The sequence below is a fragment of the Phaseolus vulgaris genome, chromosome 10 (genome assembly GCF_000499845.2).
Source record: "Phaseolus vulgaris cultivar G19833 chromosome 10, P. vulgaris v2.0, whole genome shotgun sequence".
Lineage (NCBI taxonomy): Eukaryota > Viridiplantae > Streptophyta > Magnoliopsida > Fabales > Fabaceae > Phaseolus > Phaseolus vulgaris.
The window spans coordinates 11,685,480-11,707,360 of record NC_023750.2 but is presented as its reverse complement, the minus strand read 5'-3'; the positions used below and the strand labels follow the sequence as shown (position 1 = coordinate 11,707,360).

Here is a 21,881-nt window from a genome sequence, read left to right as displayed (position 1 = left end):
ATACAGAATTGATATTTTGAGTTAGGAAATTCCCCAAATTGGTGAGTGATTGAGAGGCTTGTGTCTTCTCCTCTTCTAGTCTCATCTTGAGTGCATCTTGGAACCTCAGGTGGCGGCATCTACATCATTTTGGAGCCTTACATCCTTCAAGTGGCATGTTCATCTCCAAGAACTCCAACCACATAAGTTCCCTATTTCATTTCTTCTTCTTCATCCATTTTCCTTTCATTCCAAATTACCCATTTTTGTTCTACTTGTTTGTTTTCACTTTCAATCGGTGCAATCTCTTCCTTATGATGTCCTATTTCATTTGCTGCACTTATATTCAATTTTAATCGGTGCAAATTGGTTGTTCTTGCTGTTTTGGTCACGTCCTCCATGGATATAATTGCTATATGTTGTGTTCTTGAGTTTCTATCCATGGGTTTGTTGTTCAACATGGGTTTCTATGTGAGTTTGGCTTGGTTACTTGTGTTTTGGTGAGTTCTTGAATGTTAAGAACATTGATCCAATTCTTAAAAAGTGCCTAATCATATTCTAACTCTTGTTGAATCCATAACATGTTCATATCATATCTCCATCATGTTATTGGAATCATATCATGTGGTATCAGAGCCTTAGGTTTGTTCTTGTTTGTGTTTGAGTTGTTTTGGCACTTTTAATTCAAGAACTTTAAATTCTTGTTATTACATTGTGTTTGTGTCATTTTGAAATTTTGAATCCTTATAAGTTTTGTCAAAGTCATGTTTCTCCAAAAATGTTATCAATTCTTTGTGGTCCTTTTGTTGTAATTTTTGTTTCTTGATTTTGTGTTAAGTACAGTTTTCTGTGTTTGTTTCTTGATCCTTTGGTGCATTTTGTTTTTAGTATTGAGTTCATACTTGTGTAATAGACCTATACAAGTTCTTAAACATCATTTCTATTATGTCTTTGCTAGTTCTTAATTCTGTTTTTCATTTCTGTTAGGTTTCCTCTTTTTCTTGAAAACGTGCTGACTATTTCGATTTATTGCAATTTATTTTCTTACAGGAAATTTCTTAAATTCTGGATTTGAGTTCTTCAAAGTGTTATAAAAAGGTATAAAAAAGAAGTACATCAAAATTCCAAGTACAAAAAAAATGATAAATGAAATACGTTCAGTGTGTAATGCTGCCGAAAAAATACGGTAATTTGGTAGTGATTTTGCAAAATTTATCGCAATTAATTGGCTTACTGTTTTTTTGTAATTCCAGTGCCATTGTTGAGATAAGATCTTGAACTTTCTGTGGTTCCAATTTCATAATCCAGTTCGCTTTATACAATTCCAGATAAATCTGTGAAGTCACGCACAGTTTGCACAAAAATATTTTTCCAGTAGTTCTATTTTTGTTTTCTTCATCTATTCTAGTGCTTTTCTCTAGGTTTCTTTTGTGTGTCATCCTTTTCATTGATTACCTTATTTTTTTGTTTGTCTTTTATTCACTATTCTTTGTGTTTGTCATATCTCTTGTATTCCTTTTGTTATAGCCTTTCTTGTTTACACCTTTTCTTGTTTGTCTTTTATTGTTCTTTAAGTTTTGTGGTTCTTTGGCTTTGAGATAGAGTGCTTTTGCTTTGACATCTTTCATTTGAGGTTACTAAGGCCTCAAGAGCAGATTGGTTGAGGGAAGTATTCTTTCTTGGAGTGATTTGAGTGTCTTTTAATTTTCATTCCAGCACTATATATTTGTTCCATTTTCTAACCTTGTTTTTCTTGCAATAGTTTGTTCATTTTGTGTTTGCTGTTTTTATTTTGTAATGGATACCTTATCAAGTTCAGCACCTTCTAAACGTCATTCCCCTCCAAAAGCTACTTCATTAATGAATTACAAGAAGTTAAAACAATATCTACACAACAAGATGAGGTATTGAGACAAATTGAGGCAAGGCTTCAAATTTTAGAAGTAAAACACATGGAGAAAAGATTAGCAAAACTTGAATTGAAGCATGAAAGATGCTCACATTCCATCCATGGAAGACATCATTCTCCTACACGTTCTTCCAATGCTCACGGCCATGGAGATGATTATGGAAGAAGGAGGCATCACCATCATTCTCATGGAGAGAGCTATAACCGTGAACAAAGACATCACCAAGAAGCAAAGCCTCAACTTTCTTTTGTAAAAGTTGAGGATCCTAATGTGTGGTGATAGTGATCCTAATGTGTATTTAGATTGGGAAGCTAAGGTTGACCATATTTTTCATGTGTATAAGGTCCAAGATGACCATAAACTTGGGATAGTTTCTTTATCCTTTTTGGACTATGCCAAAGAATGGTGGTATGACATTGTAATGGACATTATATATAGCAAGAGACCTCCTGTGGTTTCTTGGAATTATTTGAAAGAGTGTATGCGCGAGGTTTGTTCCTCCTTCTAGGAAGGAACACTTGTTGAAGTTCCAAAGGCTTCCTCAAGGACATAGGACGGCAGATGCATACTTTAAAGATTTTGAAACAACTTTGACTAAAATGAGTATGCATGCTAATGAAGAGTCAAAGATAAAATGGTTTGTACGTGGTTTAAAAAGAGATATTAGAGATTTTGTAGAATTAAATGAGTACTCTTCTTTAAAGAAAGTGGTTCACCTAGCCATCAAGGTGGAATCATACCTTTTGAAAACAACTTTCAAAAATACTCATGGTTTCTACAACTCTTCTAGGAAGGATGCACAAATTTCTCCTTCTAATTTTTCCAAACAAACCACTTCTCCGAAAAAAGTTTCTACAAATTCTTCTACATCTCCTAAGTCACCTACCAAAACTTCAAAAATAAAATGTTTTAAATGTTTAGGTTTTGCGCAAATAGCTCTTCATTGTCCACAAAAACAAACCTTAAAGATAAACAAGGAAAAACAAGCCCTAACTCACCCACCTACCACAAGTAAAAATGACAAAAACAAAGAAGGCCAAGTTGACATGGGTCTTATCTTTTCACATCCAAGGTGTTTTCCTTCCTTATCTTTTTCATTACCAAAGGTTCTTTCTTCACCACCATCTTGGTTAAAAAATGTTAGGGATCATTTTTTCATACCTCCTAATGGTTTTCACCATTTAAGAGGCCTTTTTACAAAAAATATCATCATTCCCAAACAATTTTTTCCAACTTGGTCTGTTTATAGGACCTCCTTTTCTGAACTCCCACTGCTTACAAATTATAAGTCATGTTTTCCTTTTTCGTATTCAATTGTTAATTGTAAAAGTAAACTGACTTTGTTATATGAAGGGATTCAGAATTCGTGGTCGAATTCTCTCCAACTCGAGGAGTATGATAGAGATCAAATGAGAGAGGATTTTACTAATAGAGGAAGAGGTCATTCACCCAAACATTTGAAGTTCTTCCTTCTGGTCTTCTCAAAAATTAAAGAAGAATTTAAATAAAGAGAGGACCAAGCCTAAAGACAAAAGAAGACTACAAGCTTTCAAGAATGGGCTTCAATTAATATCTCTCTTTATAGTTTCTTTTGTATAAATTTGTAAATAATATAGAATAGTGTTTAGGTAGGTGCTAAGAGGGAAACCTAAAGTAACTCTTGTGTAAAGCATCTTTAGATATTAGCTTTAGAAAAATCTAGAAAGGTATCTCTTCCTTCTCCACTTTAGGCGCTAGAAGTGGAAGAGTTGCAAGGTAACCTTGGTTAGCTTCCTTTGTAAGCTTCTTGTACACTCATGACCGGCCCTTCTCCTATAAAAGGAGGGCTTGAGTCTTTCAAATATAGATTTGATATTTTGAGTAAGGAAATTCTCCCAAATTGGTGAGTGATTGAGAGACTTGTGTCTTCTCCTCTTCTAGTCTCATCTTCAGTGCATCTTGAAACCTCAAGTGGCGGCATCTACACTCATCTTGGAGCCTTACATCCTTCAAGTGGCGTGTTCATCTCTAAGAACTCCAACCACATAAGTTCCCTATTTCATTTCATCTTCTTCATCCATTTTCCCTTCATTCCAAATTACCCATTTTTGTTCTACTTGTTTGTTTTCACTTTCAATCGGTGCAATCTCTTCCTTATGATGTCCTCTTTCATTTGCTGCACTTATATTCAATTTTAATCGGTGCAAATTGGTTGTTCTTGCTGTTTTTTTCACGTCCTCCATGGGTATAATTGCTATATGTTGTGTTCTTGAGTTTCTATCCATGGGTTTGTTGTTCAAAATGGGTTTCTATGTGAGTTTGGCTTGGTTACTTGTGTTTTGGTGAGTTCTTGAATGTTAAGAAAATTGATCCAATTCTTAAAAAGTGCCTAATCATATTCCAACTCTTGTTGAATCTATAACATGTTCATATCATATCTCCATCATGTTATTGGAATCATTTCAGCATCACCATGTAACAGATCATGGAAACGATGCGTGCCCTCCAAGAAACGGTGGCGGCATCAAGAAGGGATCAAGAGCGCATCCAGATTTATATGGTTGGGTCGTAGACGAGAAATGAAAAATTGCGCTTGGCCAACAAGGAATTGCGCTGGAATTTGAAGCACTAGGCAGGCGAACGTGTGGTGGAGGAGCAAACGCCGCCCTCACCACCTTAGGCTTTCCCAATGCCGTTTTCGTTGGCGATCATGGACGTCGTGATACCTGCCACATTCGTGGGACTTAAAGCCAACTTTACAGGTGTTGAGGACCCAAAGGCCCATCTCACGGCCTTCCATACACAGATGATGCTAACTAGGGGCTCTAATGCAGTGCATTGCAATTTATTCATGAGCACGCTAACAGGCACGACGCTAAATTTTTTCATCAGCCTCCCTGATGGGCACGTGACATCGTTCCCGCAGTTTTCTACGTCGTTCATGGAGCAATACATAGCCAATCGGGCTCCCCCACCGGTTTCCTACGATCTTTTCGAAATAAGGCAATACCAAGGGGAGTCCTTGAAGGAGTACCTCAACAGATTTGGGGCACATGTGGTGAGGCTGCACACCAAGGATGGGGATATGATGGTGCACGCCTTCAGGAAGGGAATCATGCCGAGACCCTTCAGTGAGTCACTCGTCAGGAGTCGTGCCAAGACTTTCAGTGAGATCAAGCGTCGAGTGGTGGCCCATATCGTCGCTGAAGGAGAACTTACAGAGAAGAGCGACAACGTTGTCCCCACGCGCCCGCAAGGGCCAAGTCGACCTCAGCCCATGAGGGTACATGAGGCAACGACGAATAAGAAGGCCCCAACAAAGCAGTAGCCCTACGAGCCTAGGAAGGCCCAAACCAGGGGGCGCTCGATGGAGAACTTTCCCCCAAGGCACAACTTCCTGGTGGAGTTGAAGGAACTGATTATTGTTCCCAACATAGCGAAGAGATTGAAGATGCCTGCAAAGACTGATGTACCGTCCCGTATCCGGGCGTTGACTAAGTCAAAGTCAAAGTCAACGGCGGTGGAGTCAAAGTAAACGCGAGGCGTCGCCTAGTTGGAGAGACGCCAGGAGGAAGCGTCGCCAAGGCAGGGCGTCGCCTAGGTGCAGGCGTCGCCCAACCAGGGCGTCGCCAGATCAAACAGTGCTAAACTAAGGTAATCACGGTGTGGTTCCCCGATACCCATGGGTGGGAAAGACCATGGAGGGAGCGACGCCGAGGGAAGGCCTCAGGTCCCAATAGCACGGGGCAGTAGTAAAGAGAAGGAAAAGGTGGCTTCAAGGCCATAGTAATAGTACCAGTGAAGGGCAGCCTGACTCGTGAAGTGCTCCTGCCGCCCCAGAGACGCCTGTGGGGCAGATACGACTCAAGAGGAAAGTCACGCCCAGGGCAACCGGGTGCAGAGTACAAAATGAAGGCAGATACGCTCTCAAAGTAAGTGACTAGATACTTGGTGATGAGAATCAACTAAAGGTGGTTTTTTATAATGAAGAACAAGATCATTCGCCTTCACATTTAAAGTTTTTCTTGTTAATCTTTGCAAAAGATAAAGCCCAAGCCCAAGCCCAAGCCCAAGAAGGCCAAAGCCCACAAAAGCCCAAAGACCATCCCATGAAGGGCAAGGCCAAGTTTTAAATAAATATTGTTTAGAAAGGTGCTTAGAGGGAAACATTAGAAACCTCTATTGTTAAAGCATCTTTTAGTCTTTAGTTAAGAGTCTTAGGGGGGGTGTATTAGTAGATAGGTGTAGGAGTAAATAAGGAGGTGCCAAAGTGAGAGAAAGGATCACACCTTCCTCATGCCTTGTTTTAGGCGCAAATTCTAGAAGCTTTTTGGGAGGGAGTTTTTTTGAATTTGTGTAGCTTACATTTCAGCACCTTAGGCTATAAATAGAGGTGCTCTCTTTGTAAAATGGAGATTGGAATTAATCTAAGAAAACTATACTCAAATTTTGAGTGACCTTTGGAGAGCTTTTGGAGCCTTCTTCCCTAGTCTTATCTTGATGGATCCATGGAGTCCTCAAGTGGCGGCATCACTCTCATCTAGGAGCATTCCACACTTCTAGTGGCGAGATCATCCATCCTCCTTCCATCTTCATGAGCATTCTCTTCTCCTTCCTTTCTTCTTCTTCAATTGTGCATGTTGCCTTGTGTTTTGAGTTGTTTTAGTTTCGGTTCTTCCATTTTCCAGCACCTATATTCTGTTTTGTTTCTTAATTCTGTTCGGTTCAATTGAATATTGGTTTATTTCTGTTCGGTCTTTTCAATTTTAATTCCTTTGTTGATTCAATTTGACAATATTTGGTTCATCCAAATGAGTTTGGGATTTGGTACTAGTTATTGGTGAGTTCTTGTCTTAGAACCATGATCCAACTCTAAGAAAAGTGCCTCTATATTTTCCAGCTCAAGGTGATTCCTAAAAATGTCAAGAATCTTGTTCTATGTGGCTATTGGAATCACATCATGTGGTATCATGAGTCTTAGGTTCATTCTTGTTTAATTGTTGAGTTGTGTGCACTTTTATTTCAAGAGCTCTTTAATTTCTTGCAATTTAAGTTTCTGTTTTAGAATTTTATTTGAGTATTCTTGCTGTTTTTCTTTTGCTCCAAGTGCTTGTGAAAAGGTTTATGGCACTCATAATTCTTATGAGTATGGTTGCTCTTTTGGAATGGCATTATCCTTCCTAGAGTTTACCTTAAGGTTCCTTTCACTTGTTACAATTTGTGATGTGTCTTTTAATTTTTTAATCATGTCAAGTTTTGTCTTAGTCATGTTATTCCATATATGTCATTACTTCTAGTAGTACTTTTATTGTTTTGATTGTTTCTTGCTTTGGTGTCATATAATTTTCTGATTTGATGTTGATCCTTTGTGCATTTTCTTTTTAGATTTGAGTTCATACTTGTATTCTAGACCTATACAAGTTCCAATACATCATTTTCTATTATGTCTTTGCTAGTTCATCATCCTGTTTTTTATTCCTATTAGGATTCCTCTGTTTCTGAAAAAAGTGCTTACTGTTTTTCCTTATTGCAACTGATTTACGTACTGTAAAATTCTGAAATTCTGGATTTGAGATATTCAAAGTGTTAGAAAAGAATAGAAAAAAGAATCATTCAAAAATATGAAGTACACAAAAAATGATAAATAAAATAAAAAAAGTGTACATTCCTGCCGAAAAAAATACGGTAATCTGGCAGTGATTTTAAAAAATTTATTTCTCTCAATTGGCTTACTGTTTTTAATTGATTCCAGTGCCATTTTTGAGTTAACATCTTGAAGTTTCTGTGGTATAAATTTCATAATCCAGTTCGCTCTACAACGTTCCAGTTAAATCAGTGAATATCAAACACAGTTTGCATAAAAAAAAATTTCCAGTAGCTAAATTTTTTGTTTTCTTCATCTACTCTAGTGCTTTTCCTTAGGTATTCTTTTGTGTGCCTACTTTTATCATTGAGTTCTTTATTTTCTTGATTGTCTTTCATTCTTACTCTGAGTTTGTCTTACATATAGTATTCCTTTTGCAATTACCTTTCCTTGCTTATACCTTTTCTTGTTTGTCTTTATTGTTTCTTTGGTTTTGTGGTGGTTTGCTCTTAAGATTGGTGTGCTTGCTTTGACATATTTCATTTGAGGATTCCAAGGCCTCAAGATCAGATTGGTGCAAGAACATTATTTCTTTGAGAGTGATATTTTTTTCAGCTTCATTTCACTTCGGCAGTTTCATTGCCAAAGCTCACTGTTTTTGCTAATTTTTAACTTGTTTGCTGTTTTTGTGTGTTTGCTGTTTTTTAATTACAAATGGCTGGATTTTCAAGTGATGCATCCTACAAGCAGAATTCTCCTTCCAAAGCTTCAATCCTTGGTGAATTACATGAAGCTCAAAGAACCATTAGACAGTTGGAGGAGAAAATGCAAAAGATGGAGGTCCAACAAGCTAGACCATCTCCTTCTATCCATGATGGACATCATTCTCATAGACCGTCTTCAAGAGCTTCTTCAAATGATGTTGGCCGTGAAGATGACCATAGGAGAAGGAGAACTCCACCCCAATTCCTTGGACATAGACATCACAACCAAGGGGAGAGACCTCACTATGGCAATGGCTACTACCAAGATGCAAAGGCTAGGCTACCTTCGGTCAAGCTTCCTTGTTTCAATGGCTCAAGTGATCCTAATGTATATTTAGATTGGGAGGCTAAGTGTGAACAAATATTTGAGATCCATGAGATCCAAGATGAGCATAAGCTTAAGCTAGCCACCCTAGAGTTTAGTGATTATGCCATGAAATGGTGGCATGGAATTGTAAAGGACATTATCTATCACAAGGGTCCTCCCGTGGACTCTTGGAACTCTTTAAAGGATCAAATGCGCGCTAGATTTGTGCCCCCACATTTTAGGAAAGACCTCATGTTGAGACTCCAACGGTTTCAACAAGGCACGCTAAATGTGGATGAATATTATAAAGAGCTAGAAACGCTTGTGCTTAAAATTGAATTAGAGGAAAGTGAGGAAGCTATGATTGCTAGGTTTGTGAGTGGTCTTAGGAAGGATATTCAAGATTTTGTTGAGTTACAAGAGTATTCATCATTGGGCTCTTTAGTTCATCTTGCAATGAAGGTGGAAGCCCAACTTGCTAAGAAAAACTCTTTCAAAAATGCTTCCAATGATGGATACTACTCCAAGTCTTGGAGAACTAAAAATTCTTTTTCTAAACATCCTTCCAAAGATTCTTCTTTCAAACCCAAGGATCCTACGCCATCTACTTCTAGGCCTAAATCCCCAATTAAATCGTCTAGTCAAAAGTGTTTTAAATGTTTGGGATATGGTCACATTGCTGCTAATTGCCCTTCTAAAAGAAGTATGTACATGCATGAAGGCATTGTAGTTAGTGAGCATGATTCCACTTCACCTAAGCATTCTTCACCTTCTAGACCATCAAGTGAAAATGAGAGTGAAAGTCCTTGTGAAGGTGACTTATTGATGGTAAGACGTATGTTGGGCACAATTCCAAAATCTTTGAATGATACTCAAAGAGAAAATATTTTTCACACCCGATGTCTTATCAACAACAAGTTATGTTCCTTGATTATTGATGGGGGAAGTTGCACTAATGTGGCTAGTACAAGAGTTGTGGAGAAGTTAGCCTTACCCACTATCTCTCATACCAAGCCCTACAAATTACAATGGCTTAGTGAAGTAGGTGAAATCATGGTGAATAAACAAGTCCTCATTAACTTCGCTATAGGAAAGTATAAAGATGAGGTTTTATGTGATGTTGTGCCCATGGAAGCTTCTCATCTTCTTTTAGGAAGGCCTTGGCAATATGATAGACATGTTTTACATGATGGCCTATCCAATACAATGTCTTTTTCCTTCCTAGGGCGCAAGGTTATATTAAAACCCCTCTCTCCCAAAGAGGTTCATGAGGACCAAATAAAAATGAAAACAAAAAGAGAAAATGAGAAAGAAAAAGAAGTAAGTACTACACCGAGTCACACCATTTTCTCCTCTAAATCCATCATGTTGACTCGTGCTATACCTCAAATGGACCCTCCAAGGTCTTCTTCTTCTTTATCTTTTACATTACCCAAGGTTCCTATTTCAACACCACCTTGGTTAAAATATGTTAGGGATGATTTTTTCATACCTCCTAATGGGTTTCACCATTTAAGAGGTCTTTTTCCAAAAAATATCATCATTCCCAAACAAATTTTTCCAACTTGGTTGATTCATAGGACCTCCTTTTCTGCAATCCCTTTGATTCCCTCTACTCAGTCATGTATTCCTTTTTCTTACTCTTTTGATTGTAAAAGTACACTGACTTTGTTATATGCAGGGATTCAGAATTCGTGGGTGAATTCTCTCCAACTCGGGGAGTATGATGAGAATCAACTAAAGGTGGTTTTTTATAATGAAGAACAAGATCATTCGCCTTCACATTTCAAGTTTTTCTTGTTAATCTTTGCAAAAGATAAAGCCCAAGCCCAAGAAGGCCAAAGCCCACAAAAGCCCAAAGACCATCCCATGAAGGGCAAGGCCAAGTTTTAAATAAATATTGTTTAGAAAGGTGCTTAGAGGGAAACATTAGAAACCTCTATTGTTAAAGCATCTTTTAGTCTTTAGTTAAGAGTCTTAGGGGGGGTGTATTAGTAGATAGGTGTAGGAGTAAATAAGGAGGTGCCAAAGTGAGAGAAAGGATCACACCTTCCTCATGCCTTGTTTTATGCGCAAATTCTAGAAGCTTTTTGGGAGGGAGTTTTTTTGAATTTGTGTAGCTTACATTTCAGCACCTTAGGCTATAAATAGAGGTGCTCTCTTTCTAAAATGGAGATTGGAATTAATCTAAGAAAACTATACTCAAATTTTGAGTGACCTTTGGAGAGCTTTTGGAGCCTTCTTCCCTAGTCTTATCTTGATGGATCCATGGAGTCCTCAAGTGGCGGCATCACTCTCATCTAGGAGCATTCCACACTTCTAGTGGCGAGATCATCCATCCTCCTTCCATCTTCATGAGCATTCTCTTCTCCTTCCTTTCTTCTTCTTCAATTGTTCATGTTGCCTTGTGTTTTGAGTTGTTTTAGTTTCGGTTCTTCCATTTTCCAGCACCTATATTCTGTTTTGTTTCTTAATTCTGTTCGGTTCAATTGAATATTGGTTTATTTCTGTTCGGTCTTTTCAATTTTAATTCCTTTGTTGATTCAATTTGACAATATTTGGTTCATCCAAATGAGTTTGGGATTTGGTACTAGTTATTGGTGAGTTCTTGTCTTAGAACCATGATCCAACTCTAAGAAAAGTGCCTCTATATTTTCCAGCTCAAGGTGATTCCTAAAAATGTCAAGAATCTTGTTCTATGTGGCTATTGAAATCACATCACTTGGGGGCATGAGTTGGCACCCAAAAAGTCACCCCTAGCGCAGTAGCACTCTCAGCAGGAAGACTCACATGTAGAAACGTCCCCAGGTGGGCAGGAGCGCCCCCAGATGGGGTCATGGCGTCGTGAGGCCCTCCACGTGTACGACAGCCATGCCATAATAGAAACACCCTTCAGTCAGGTGCCAGGTAATTAAAAGTCATTCAATACAGTTTCCCTTTCGAGCATTCAGGTACTATAATGGCTCCCGAGCGTTTCAACGTCTTAAATGTGCTACGTTTTCTAATTAAGCGCTTTGATGAGTGCGTTACGTTTGTAATTAAAAGCGCTTTAAGGCGCTTTAAATGCTTGGGTAGTTTAAATAGCGCGGAGAATGTTGGAAAAAGGGTTGGAACTTTCGGCAAATTTACCAGAGAACTCTCTAGTTTCTTGCTCGTGGTTCAAGGCTACGTACAAGTGACTGGGGAATATTTTTGCCTGAAGGAGACAACACACACATATACACAGTTCTTTTACCACCTTCAGAGTGCCATACGCGGTGCTCAGACACGTAGGTGGACAGTTTTTGGTGTTTCTTGCTGGCTGACTTGAGCGTCGGAGTGCACACGGCCGCTAGGGCGCCTTTTTGTCCTCTTTTTTGCAGGAATCCACAGGCAACCAGTGGGAAGGAGTCCCTAGCTGACAGTTGAGGTCGCGCACGAAGACGTCCCGGTCAACCGGACGGAACATTTGGTGCCCACCGTGGGACCGATATAAAACATCAGTCCCATCACAAGTTCGAGAAAATCTACCAGGTTGCAGTAGCGCTGAAGGAGGTTGGAGTGACAATGGCCCCCACCAGACGAAGAGCAGCACGCGCAGCCCCAGCAGACCTATCCATGCAGCAGGTCCTGGAAATAATGAGGGGGCTGCAGCAGGACATGGCGGATTCGAAAACGGAGCAGGAACGCATGCAGGCAGACCTTGACGCCTCGCATGAGCGGAACGAAGAGCTCCACCGTGTGAATGAGGAGTTGCGCCAGGGCCTGAGAAACGATAGGAGGCGGCCTGGGCATGACGAGATGGAGAACCATTCCCCACCAAGGGAGTTTTCCAGTCCTTTCTCACAGGAGATCCTAGACGCAGCGATCCCGAACACGTTCGCGGGACCCAAGGTGATCTTCACCGGGATTGAGGACCCAGAGACGCACCTGGCTGCATTTCACACGCAGATGGTCCTGATAGGCGGTTCTGATGCTGCCAAGTGCAAGCTCTTCATGAGCACCCTAACCGGGATAGCTATGGACTGGTTCATTAGCCTCCCAGAAGGTCATATCACATCTTTCCGCCAATTGTCGCGATTGTTCCGAGAACAGTACTTAGCCAACAAGGCCCCGTCGCCGGTCTCCTACGACCTTTTCGATGTGAAGCAGTATCAGGGGGAGACCCTGAAGGAGTATATCAATCGCTTCGGGGCCCAGGTCGTGAAGGTTGGCACAATAGAGGAGCCTATGATCGTGTACGCATTTGTGAAAGGCGTGTGCCCCGGCCCCTTCGGAGAATCCATTATCCGTAATCGCCCTAGGACTTTCGCTGAATTACGGCGCAGGGCGGTAGAGCATATTGCTTCGGAAGGGGAGGTATGTGTGAAGCGCACCAGCGCCGTGCCCTCACGCCCGAGGGGACCGGCGCGGGTTCAACCCGTCAGAGTCAATGAGACCACGACGGGGAGAAAGAAGCCAGAGGCGAGACGCCCCTACGAGGCCAGAAAGCCCCAGCCCCGAGGCCCAGCAGGAGGCGAACGCCCCGCCAGAGAAAGAGCAAGACCGGCGAGGTACAACTTCGTGGTTGAGTTGAAGGATTTGATCGCCGTGCCCAACATAGCTGAGAGGCTGAGGCGACCGGCGAAGACCGACAAGGTGTTAGGGCCCCGTAAAGACTCTTGGTGCGAATTCCACGAGGCTTTCGGGCACCAAATTGATAATTGCCTGTCGTTGGGCTACCAGCTAGATGAGCTGGTGAGGACTGGGTTTTTGAAAGATTATGTCGCAGATTCCACAACGACCGCCACCTTGCCGCCGCCGGCAGAGGAGCCAGCACACGAGATGCCAGTGCTTGGCGAGGTCCACACCATTGCTGGAGGTTTTTCCGGGGGAGGACCCACCGCCTCCCAGCGGAAGAAATACGCGAGGGGGGTGAATTCAATCGAAGAGAGGCTCTCGGGGGAGCCTTGGGAGTCAGATATTGTGTTCACAAGAAGAGACCTCCGAGATGTGGTACCCCACGACAACGACCCCGTTGTCCTCTCAGTCGTCACAGCTGGAAGGAAGGTCCACAGAGTGCTCGTTGATCAAGGGAGCTCGGCAGACGTCATGTTTCTGTCGACCTTTAATAAGTTACGGATGTCCCCTGATCTGTTGAGTCCCTATACTGGGTGCCTGTATGGGTTCGGGGATAACCAGGTAGAAGTCCGGGGGTACCTGGAGTTGAGGACTACGTTCACAGACGGAGAGGCCTCCCGCACCGAGAGCATCCGGTACCTCGTCGTGAACGCTAATTCTGCCTACAATATTTTGCTGGGCAGACCGGCGTTAAACCGTTTGAGCGCGGTGTGCTCCACCCGTCACATGAAGATGAAGCTGCCGGACCTCAGTGGCCGGGTGATAGTCATCAGGTCAGACCAGGAGGAGGTGAGGAAATGCTATGAAAACAGCCTGAAAACGAAGAGAGGCGTATTCATGGTGTATGAACGTCCGCCGAGCGCGGACGCGACGATGATTGAGGCGATGCCCGCTGGGTTGACGCCTGAAGAGGCCATGGCGGAGAGGGCGATGCCCGAAGCAGATGTGCCGATGGAGAAAGGCCCTGACGACGCGGCGCCCGTAGAAGAGGCGGCGCCCGTCGCAGATGATAGCAGGGAGCAGCCTGCAGCTAACGCCATAGAAAGGGAAATTGGCGGTAAAACTTTCAAGTTAGGAAGTTCGCTAAGCCCCGAAGAACAGGAAGGGGTGGCAGGAGTGATTTCACGCCACCTAGATGCCTTCGCATGGTCCGCCTCGGATATGCCAGGCATCGACCCCGATTTCCTGTGTCACCACCTCAGCATGGACGCCACGGTCCGCCCCGTGCGTCAGAGAAGGAGAAAGTTCAATGAGGAACGACAACAGGTGGTGAAAGATGAAACGCAGAAGCTGCTGAGCGCTGGCCACATCAGGGAGATTCAGTACCCTGAGTGACTCGCCAACGTCGTCTTGGTGAAAAAGGCGAACGGAAAGTGGAGGATGTGTGTTGACTTCACGGACCTGAATAAGGCATGCCCAAAGGACTCGTATCCGCTGCCCAGCATCGACGCCTTAGTAGACAGTGCGTCCGGCAGCAAGGTGCTAAGTTTCCTGGACGCCTTTTCAGGGTACAACCAAATCAAGATGCACCCAAGAGACGAGAGCAAGACTGCATTCATGACCGAGACATGCAGTTACTGCTATAAGGTGATGCCCTTCGGGCTGAAAAATGCGGGCGCCACGTACCAGAGGCTAATGGACAAGGTCCTGGCGCCAATGCTTGGGAGGAATGTGTACGCTTATGTAGACGACATGGTGGTGGCGTCGCAAAATAGGGTGCAGCACATGGCAGACCTGGAGGAGCTGTTCCACACAATATCCAAGTACCGCCTCAAGTTGAACCCCGAGAAGTGTGTTTTCGGGGTAGAGGCCGGTAAGTTCTTGGGTTTTTTGCTCACCGAGAGGGGGATAGAGGCGAACCCCGACAAATGTGCGGCTATTATCGCCATGCGGAGCCCGACATCGGTAAAGGAGGTGCAACAGTTGACAGGGCGGATGGCGGCGCTCTCGAGGTTTGTTTCCGCCGGAGGAGAAAAGGGGCACCCGTACTTCCAGTGCCTAAAGAGAAACAGTCGCTTTGCATGGACTGATGAATGCGAAGCGGCTTTCGTTAAGCTGAAGGAGTACCTGGCGACACCACCGGTCCTCTGCAAGCCGGTAACGGGCGTGCCCCTCCGGTTGTATTTTACTGTAACGGAGCGGGCCATCAGTTCTGTGTTGGTCCAAGAGCAGGACCAGAGTCAGAAGCCCATCTACTTCGTAAGTAAGGCCTTACAGGGGGCTGAGACGAGGTACCAAGCACTAGAGAAGGCGGCGCTGGCGGTAGTGTTCTCTGCTAGGAGGCTCCGTCATTACTTCCACAGTTTTACGGTGGTGGTGATGACCAATCTCCCTATACAGAAAGTGCTGCAGAAACCCGATGTGGCAGGAAGAATGGTACGTTGGGCAGTGGAACTGTCAGAATTCGACATCCAGTACGAGCCTAGAGGATCCATCAAAGGGCAGGTGTACGCAGATTTTGTAGCAGAACTTTCGCCCGGAGGTGAGCAAGAGGTGGAAGCGAGTTCGCAGTGGCTGCTCTCGGTTGATGGCTCTTCAAACCTACAAGGGAGCGGTGCAGGAATAGTCTTGGAGGGACCCGACGGCATACTGATCGAGCAGGCCTTGCGTTTCGCCTTTAAGGCAAGTAACAATCAGGCAGAATATGAAGCCCTGATAGCAGGAATGCTCTTGGCCAAGGAGATGGGCGCACAGAACCTCCTGGTGAAGAGCGACTCTCAGTTGATTACGGGGCAGGTGTCGGGTGAGTTCCAGGCGAAGGACCCACAGATGGCGACGTATCTAAAATACGTCCAGTTGTTGAGGGGGGCGTTCAACGCTCTTGAGTTGATACACGTCCCGAGGGAGCAGAATGCCAGAGCTGACCTGCTCGCAAAGCTGGCCAGCTCAGGCAAGGGGGGTAGACAGAGGACAGTGATCCAGGAAACTCTCAAAGCTCCGCGTCGTTTCGTGGAAGACAACAGGGTGGATGTCCTCCAGATTTATACATCAAGGGGAAGGCCGAGGAGTCATTCCTCTTTGACCCAAGATACGCAGAGGGCGCCCCGCATCAGCATATACGCGGGTGTGCCTGAAGAAGAGCAGATGCAGGTCTGTATTTTGTCCAAGGGAGACACCTGGATGACGCCCTATAAACGATACCTGGCGGATGGGGCTCTTCCAGTGGACCCTGAAGAGGGTAAAAAAGTCAAAAGAAATGTCGCAAGATATACTTTGGTGGATGGGGTGCTGTTCAGGCACGGCTTCACTCACCCTATCCTAACATCCGTCAGTGGCGATGAGTGCACCAGGATAATGGCGGAGCTACACGAAGGCATCTGCGGAAGCCATGTAGGAGGAAGGTCCTTAGCCTCAAGGGCAATACGCGCAGGTTTCTTCTGGCCAACGGTGAAAGAGGATTGCGCACGGCACGCCCAGCGGTGTAGGCAATGCCAAAAGCACGCCGATTGGCACAAGGCGCCGCCAGAAGAGTTGCGGTCCATATACAGCCCATGGCCTTTCCATACATGGGGAATTGACATCCTGGGCCCTTTCCCACTGGCAATCAGGCAGATGAAGTATCTGATCGTCGCCATCGAATACTTCACTAAGTGGATAGAGGCAGAGCCCGTGGCACAGATCACTGCGCATAAGGTACAACATTTCGTGTGGAGAAACATTGTGTGTCGCTTTGGCGTACCTAGGCGCCTGATATCCGACAACGGGACCCAGTTTGCCAGTCAGCAGTTGAGAAATCTGTGCGCGGAAGTAGGAATCAAACAAGTGTTCGCGTCGGTTGAACACCCCCAGACCAATGGACAAGTAGAGTCGGCAAACAGAGTTCTGCTGAGGGGGTTAAAAAGAAGGTTAGAGAAAGCCAAAGGGGCGTGGGCGGAAGAGGTGCCAAGGATTGTATGGGCATATCACACCACGCCCCAATCCCCTACTATGGAGACGCCCTTCAGTTTGGTGTACAGGTCGGACGCGATGATTCCAGTAGAAATACATGAAAGCTCACCACGTTTTCAAAACTTTGTGGTGGAGGAGTCCAATGAAGAGAGGCGGGTAAACCTGGATCTGCTAGAAGAAGCTAGGGAAGAAGCCAGAATAAAAGCTGAAGCGACGAAGAGAAGAGTAGAGCGGCAGTATAGCTCTAAGGTAAAGCCGCGACAGTTTCAGGTTGGCGACCTAGTGATGAGGAAAGCCCACCCATACGAGTTGGAGAATAAGCTGTCTCCCAAGTGGACCGGGCCCTTCAGGGTTACTGAGGCTAAGGGCAATGGTTCGTACAACCTGGAGACCTTAGATGGAGGCCCTATCCCGCACAGTTGGAATGCAGCCAACTTAAAATTTTATTTCAGTTGACTTATGTAAGTAGTATGTAACAATTTAGTTGAAGGGGACGCTCTTTTTCCCTTTCGGGGTTTTTTAACGAGGTCACCCTAATAAAAGGAAAAACCAGTTGAGAAAAAGAAGTGCCTTGGTTTTCAGCCTTTATCTTTCCTTGTTAGAAGTAATGTGATGCGCCGCCTAGGCCATGGCGTCGCCAAGAAAGAAGGCGTTGCCCAGGTCATGGTGTCGCCCTGAGCAGGCGTCACCCAAGTGAAGGCATGTATCGTTGGAAGAACGAGACGAAAAGAAAGTGCGCAGTACATGAAGCATATGCAAAGTAAAGTAGCGTTACAAAAATCAAGTGTGACATTGAAAAGTTGTTGTTACAAGCAATGTTCAATACAATGGGAGCAACACAAACGACACAAACGCTACAAATCATGCAAAAACACGAACAAGCCATTTATCAGCGCTCATCAGAGTCATCACTGGAGGAAGGCGAAGCCCCTTTTCCAGCCCGCAGCGCTCGAGTAAGTCGTGTCCTCTTTTCTTGGTTTAGTTTCGAACCTGCACCAGGGGAAAAGACGTGTTAGAGGCACCATGAAGAAAGACAGGCACAGTTAGAAAGTAACGAAGGCCGAGTTTCCTAAGGCAGTGGTTCTTACATTTGTACTTCTCAAGAGTCCCAGCGTTGAACTCCAGGCTGATCACCGTAGCAGAGTCAAAACCTCCCGCCTCAGCAAGAATCCGGCAAGCTATTTGATCACTTGGAGCCAGATTCTTGAGGGGTTTGGCTTTGAGGACCTTTTCCTCTCTCACCCAGTACAGCGGAAACCCATCCAGAGCGTCGGGAACAAGATCAGTACGGCAGATCTTGAAGAACCGGCCTTTCCACCCTGTGAACGAGCTTTGAAAGGGTGTGAAGAGAACTCTTCCGGGTACATTGCTGAGAGTTACCCAGAGGTTGTGTCTCTGCCTCTTCACCTCAAAGAAGTGAAGAAAGAGGTCAACCGAGGGTGCACAACCCAAAAACCCGAAGAGAACATCGAAGGCTTTGACAAAGGCCCAGCTGTTGGGGTATAACTGGGCCGGAGCAACGTTGATCTCCGTCAGCAGTTCCTTCTCGAACCAGGAGAAGGGTAAGCGCACCCCGATGGTCTTGAACACCACCTGGTAAAAGTAAAAGAAAGGGACCCCGTCGTTGGCCCGTTCGTCTCCACATACTGGCTCCCCTAGAGTGCAAGGGAGCACAGCGATGTCATCGTCATGCCTCCTCGCGAAGGCCCGGTGGTCATAGGAACATGACTCCCCTTTGTGCTCCCGTATGGCCCTGGTAGAGAGTAAGCATGAACACTCGTCAAGAAGTTCATTCGAAGCCCAAGGGTACAAGTCTTTGGGGCGAACCCTGGAGGAAGCAGCGTGAGATGACATTCTTTAACAAGACCAGGACTGCCAGAAATGCAAGAGTTGAGTGAGGGGAGCGAAGGCTAGAACAACCCTTCGACAGAGAAGAAAGGGTGCAAGAAGGAAGGGTGCAAGAAGAAAGAACGCAAGTAGGTTATGAAGAGTGAGAAAATGATGAAGATAGTTCCAGAGCTTGAAGAGTTAAATAAAGCGGTTAGAGCGCCAAACAACGTGAATGGATGCACCGCATGATTGATACACGTGGCATAAGATGAAAGGATGACGCTGGCACCACTGGTTTAAATCAGAAAACGTCGTATCAGCAGAATATCCAGTGGTACGATGCGCCGTCGAAAGTGAGTCAAGGGTACAGCAGGAGTCAGAAAATGGAATGACTAGATGCCCCATCAACCATACAAGCAGCGCCACGTGGATCAAGTCGAATGACGGAACGTCCCATCAGCTATACAAGGAGCGCCACGTGGATGGCACAGACAAAGCCTTGAGCTCTTCGCTGCCATCAGGCATCGACCAAGGCAAGAATCAAAGTCAATGTCGAAGTAAAGGTAACGCCCGAGGCGTCGCCCGGAAGGATGTGAAGGGCGACACCAGCGTGAGACGTCACGGGCGTCGCCAACCCAAATACCAACTGGCGTCGCCTCCCCGATACCCACAGGTAGGAAAGATTGTGGAGGGAGACGAAAGTGAAGGAAGCGGAGTTAGTTGCTGGCGTTGTTTCCCCGATACCCACGGGTAGGAAAGACTGTGGAGGGAGATAAGATCGCCAAACGCCAGCGAATTACTGGCAGGGTGTTCCCCGATACCCACAGGTAGGAAAGACTATGGAGGGAGACGAAATCAAAGAAGGCAAAGTTAGTCACAGGCGTCGCCTCCCCGATACCCACAGGTAGGAAAGACTGTGGAGGGAGACGAGACCGCCAAACACCAGCAAATCACTGGCAGGGCGTTCCCCGATACCTATGGGAAGGAAAGACCATGGAGGGAACAGACCCCCCCCCCATAGCACTCAGCGTTTTAGACACCCGGGGACGATACGGTGCTGCTGTAGCAGTCCTCTCCTTAGGCGTGGGCGCCGAGCGTTAAGGATCAAAGAAAGGACCTTTCGGTATCAGAAACGTCCCGTGGACGATACGGCGTCACTAAGTGAGCCTCTCCATGGGCGTGAGGGTTGACGTGCAACCTTTCCCGATCATACAAAACCGCCCAACGAAGTGAAAGAAATGGGCGGAACACAGATAAAATAATCGAAGCGCGTGAAGGTAAAAGATGAGAATGAGATCGCACAAGCAGAATCGTATATGGCAAAGACATAAAGGCAATCATGCGAACGCCCCAAATCAGTAACAAGAGTACGGGTAGTTCAAAGAATTACAAGTTTTAACAGATAAAATCAAAAACGAAGGTAAAGTATAAAGCAGTTAAGCTTGAAGCTGAAGGTGGCGGGTGAGAGACGGCAGTTCAGTCTTCCAAGTCCATGGGCACGACCTTCCCGTTGACGACATGGTGAGTGGGGTCGCAGTTCGAAATATTGATGCCCGTGTTCTCGCAGGACGCCTGGGCCAAGCCTCTTGGAAACCCTCCTCAAACGCCCCCGCCATCTCCCCAGTCAGCTCTTGGACCTCCCCTTCTAGTTCGGTGATCCTGGAATCCTTGGATGTCAATTGTTTCTCCAGGAATTCCTTCTCCACCCGGAGCTTATTAGCCTCGGCTTGTAGAAGGCTCAAAGCTTCAGCCTTAGCAGTCAATGCGTCTTCTTTTTCACCCAGCTTCTGCCCCCAAGCAGCATCCAACTCATCAAGTTTTTTCCGCTGCACCTCGGATGTGAGAGCCGCCTCCTGGAGGCCAATGTTTAGGATTTGATAGGAGGTGAGCTGGGCCAGTTGAGCGGCATGCGCCTGCTCCAATTCTCGCGCGTACGCCTCAGCTCCCTCCCTGCCCTCCTGGGCCAGTCTTAGCAGAGATTGGGAAGCTTCCTCCTTGAGTCCCCAGTTCTGCTTCTCCTCCTTCAACGCCACCACCTCTTGCCTCAGCTTGCGAAGAACCTCCCTCCCTTTGATGGCATTTCGAGCCTGAGTGCGTCATTTTATTGCCACCGCCAGGAAGGCCCCCATATAGTAAGGCATACCTCCCCCTTTTTGAGGATCAGTCGGCGTCATCCCTTCGGTGAAGCCCTGCGTCAACTCCCTATGGATGGAGCGAGGAATCCGGGGTTTGCGCGAAGTCGAGCCAGGGACTGATACAGGAGGGGCGGAGCCCGACACTTCAGCTACGTCACGATGCGGCAACGACGAAGGTGGGGGAACCAAGTCAATCCTTTCCTCTCGCTCTTCGTGGACTGGCGGAGGCGGCGGTGAGGTGGCACTGGGAGGATCGTCCCTGAGAGAGTTCCCCTCGCCGGGGGGCGCAGCGGGTGAGGCAATGTTACCCGTAGCCCTCCTCTTGTGAGGAACCAGAGCAGAACCCGAGCCTTCGCTTTCGGAGTCTACAATCAACACCCTTTTTCCTTTGTTAGGACGCGCTGAGGCAGGGGTTGACGCCATGGCTAACGGAACCGCAGCGATGGGAGAAGGAGAGGCAGGTGGTGATGGGATCGGCAGGGAAGCAACGGTGGGCACGTCGGAGGCTACGACGTCCCCGCCTTCCTTGGTAGATTTTGCCTTTTTCAAAAATTTGGCAAGAGCCAGCCGTCTCGAGGAAGTCATCACTGAACCTGCAACAGCGAAAAATAGTAGTATAAAGTTTGGTTCAGAGGAAGCAGAGGGAAAATTCTATGACCAAACACACGCAGATAGCCACAACAACTAATGTATCATAGACAATCAAGGGCAGATACCGAAGTAGGTAGAAAGCCCATGGGCGTTGAATTCGTTCGCGATGAGTTTGGCGGTATCGAAGACTATCCCCAGTCCCGCCAAGGCTTTGCACACATCCCGGTCGGAGGGGGTAAGCTCATCCAAAGCCAAGGCCTTCATGGTTATGGGCTTATCCGTCTAGTATAGGGGAAAGCCCTCCAGGATGGTAGG

At 45.5% G+C, this 21,881-nt stretch overlaps 1 protein-coding gene across 1 annotated transcript; it reads left to right on the top strand.

The window, feature by feature from the left end:
• The first annotated feature begins 4,578 nt into the window (after positions 1–4,578).
• Positions 4,579–5,196, top strand: LOC137814584 (uncharacterized). The gene has a single exon (XM_068617401.1). It carries the CDS (start codon positions 4,579–4,581, stop codon positions 5,194–5,196), a length of 618 nt encoding a protein of 205 aa, XP_068473502.1.
• The last annotated feature ends 16,685 nt before the right edge of the window (positions 5,197–21,881 follow it).

Excerpts from the sequence above, each read along its gene's own strand:
- LOC137814584 (XM_068617401.1), top strand. The coding sequence starts at position 4,579 with ATGGACGTCGTGATACCTGCCACATTCGTGGGACTTAAAGCCAACTTT.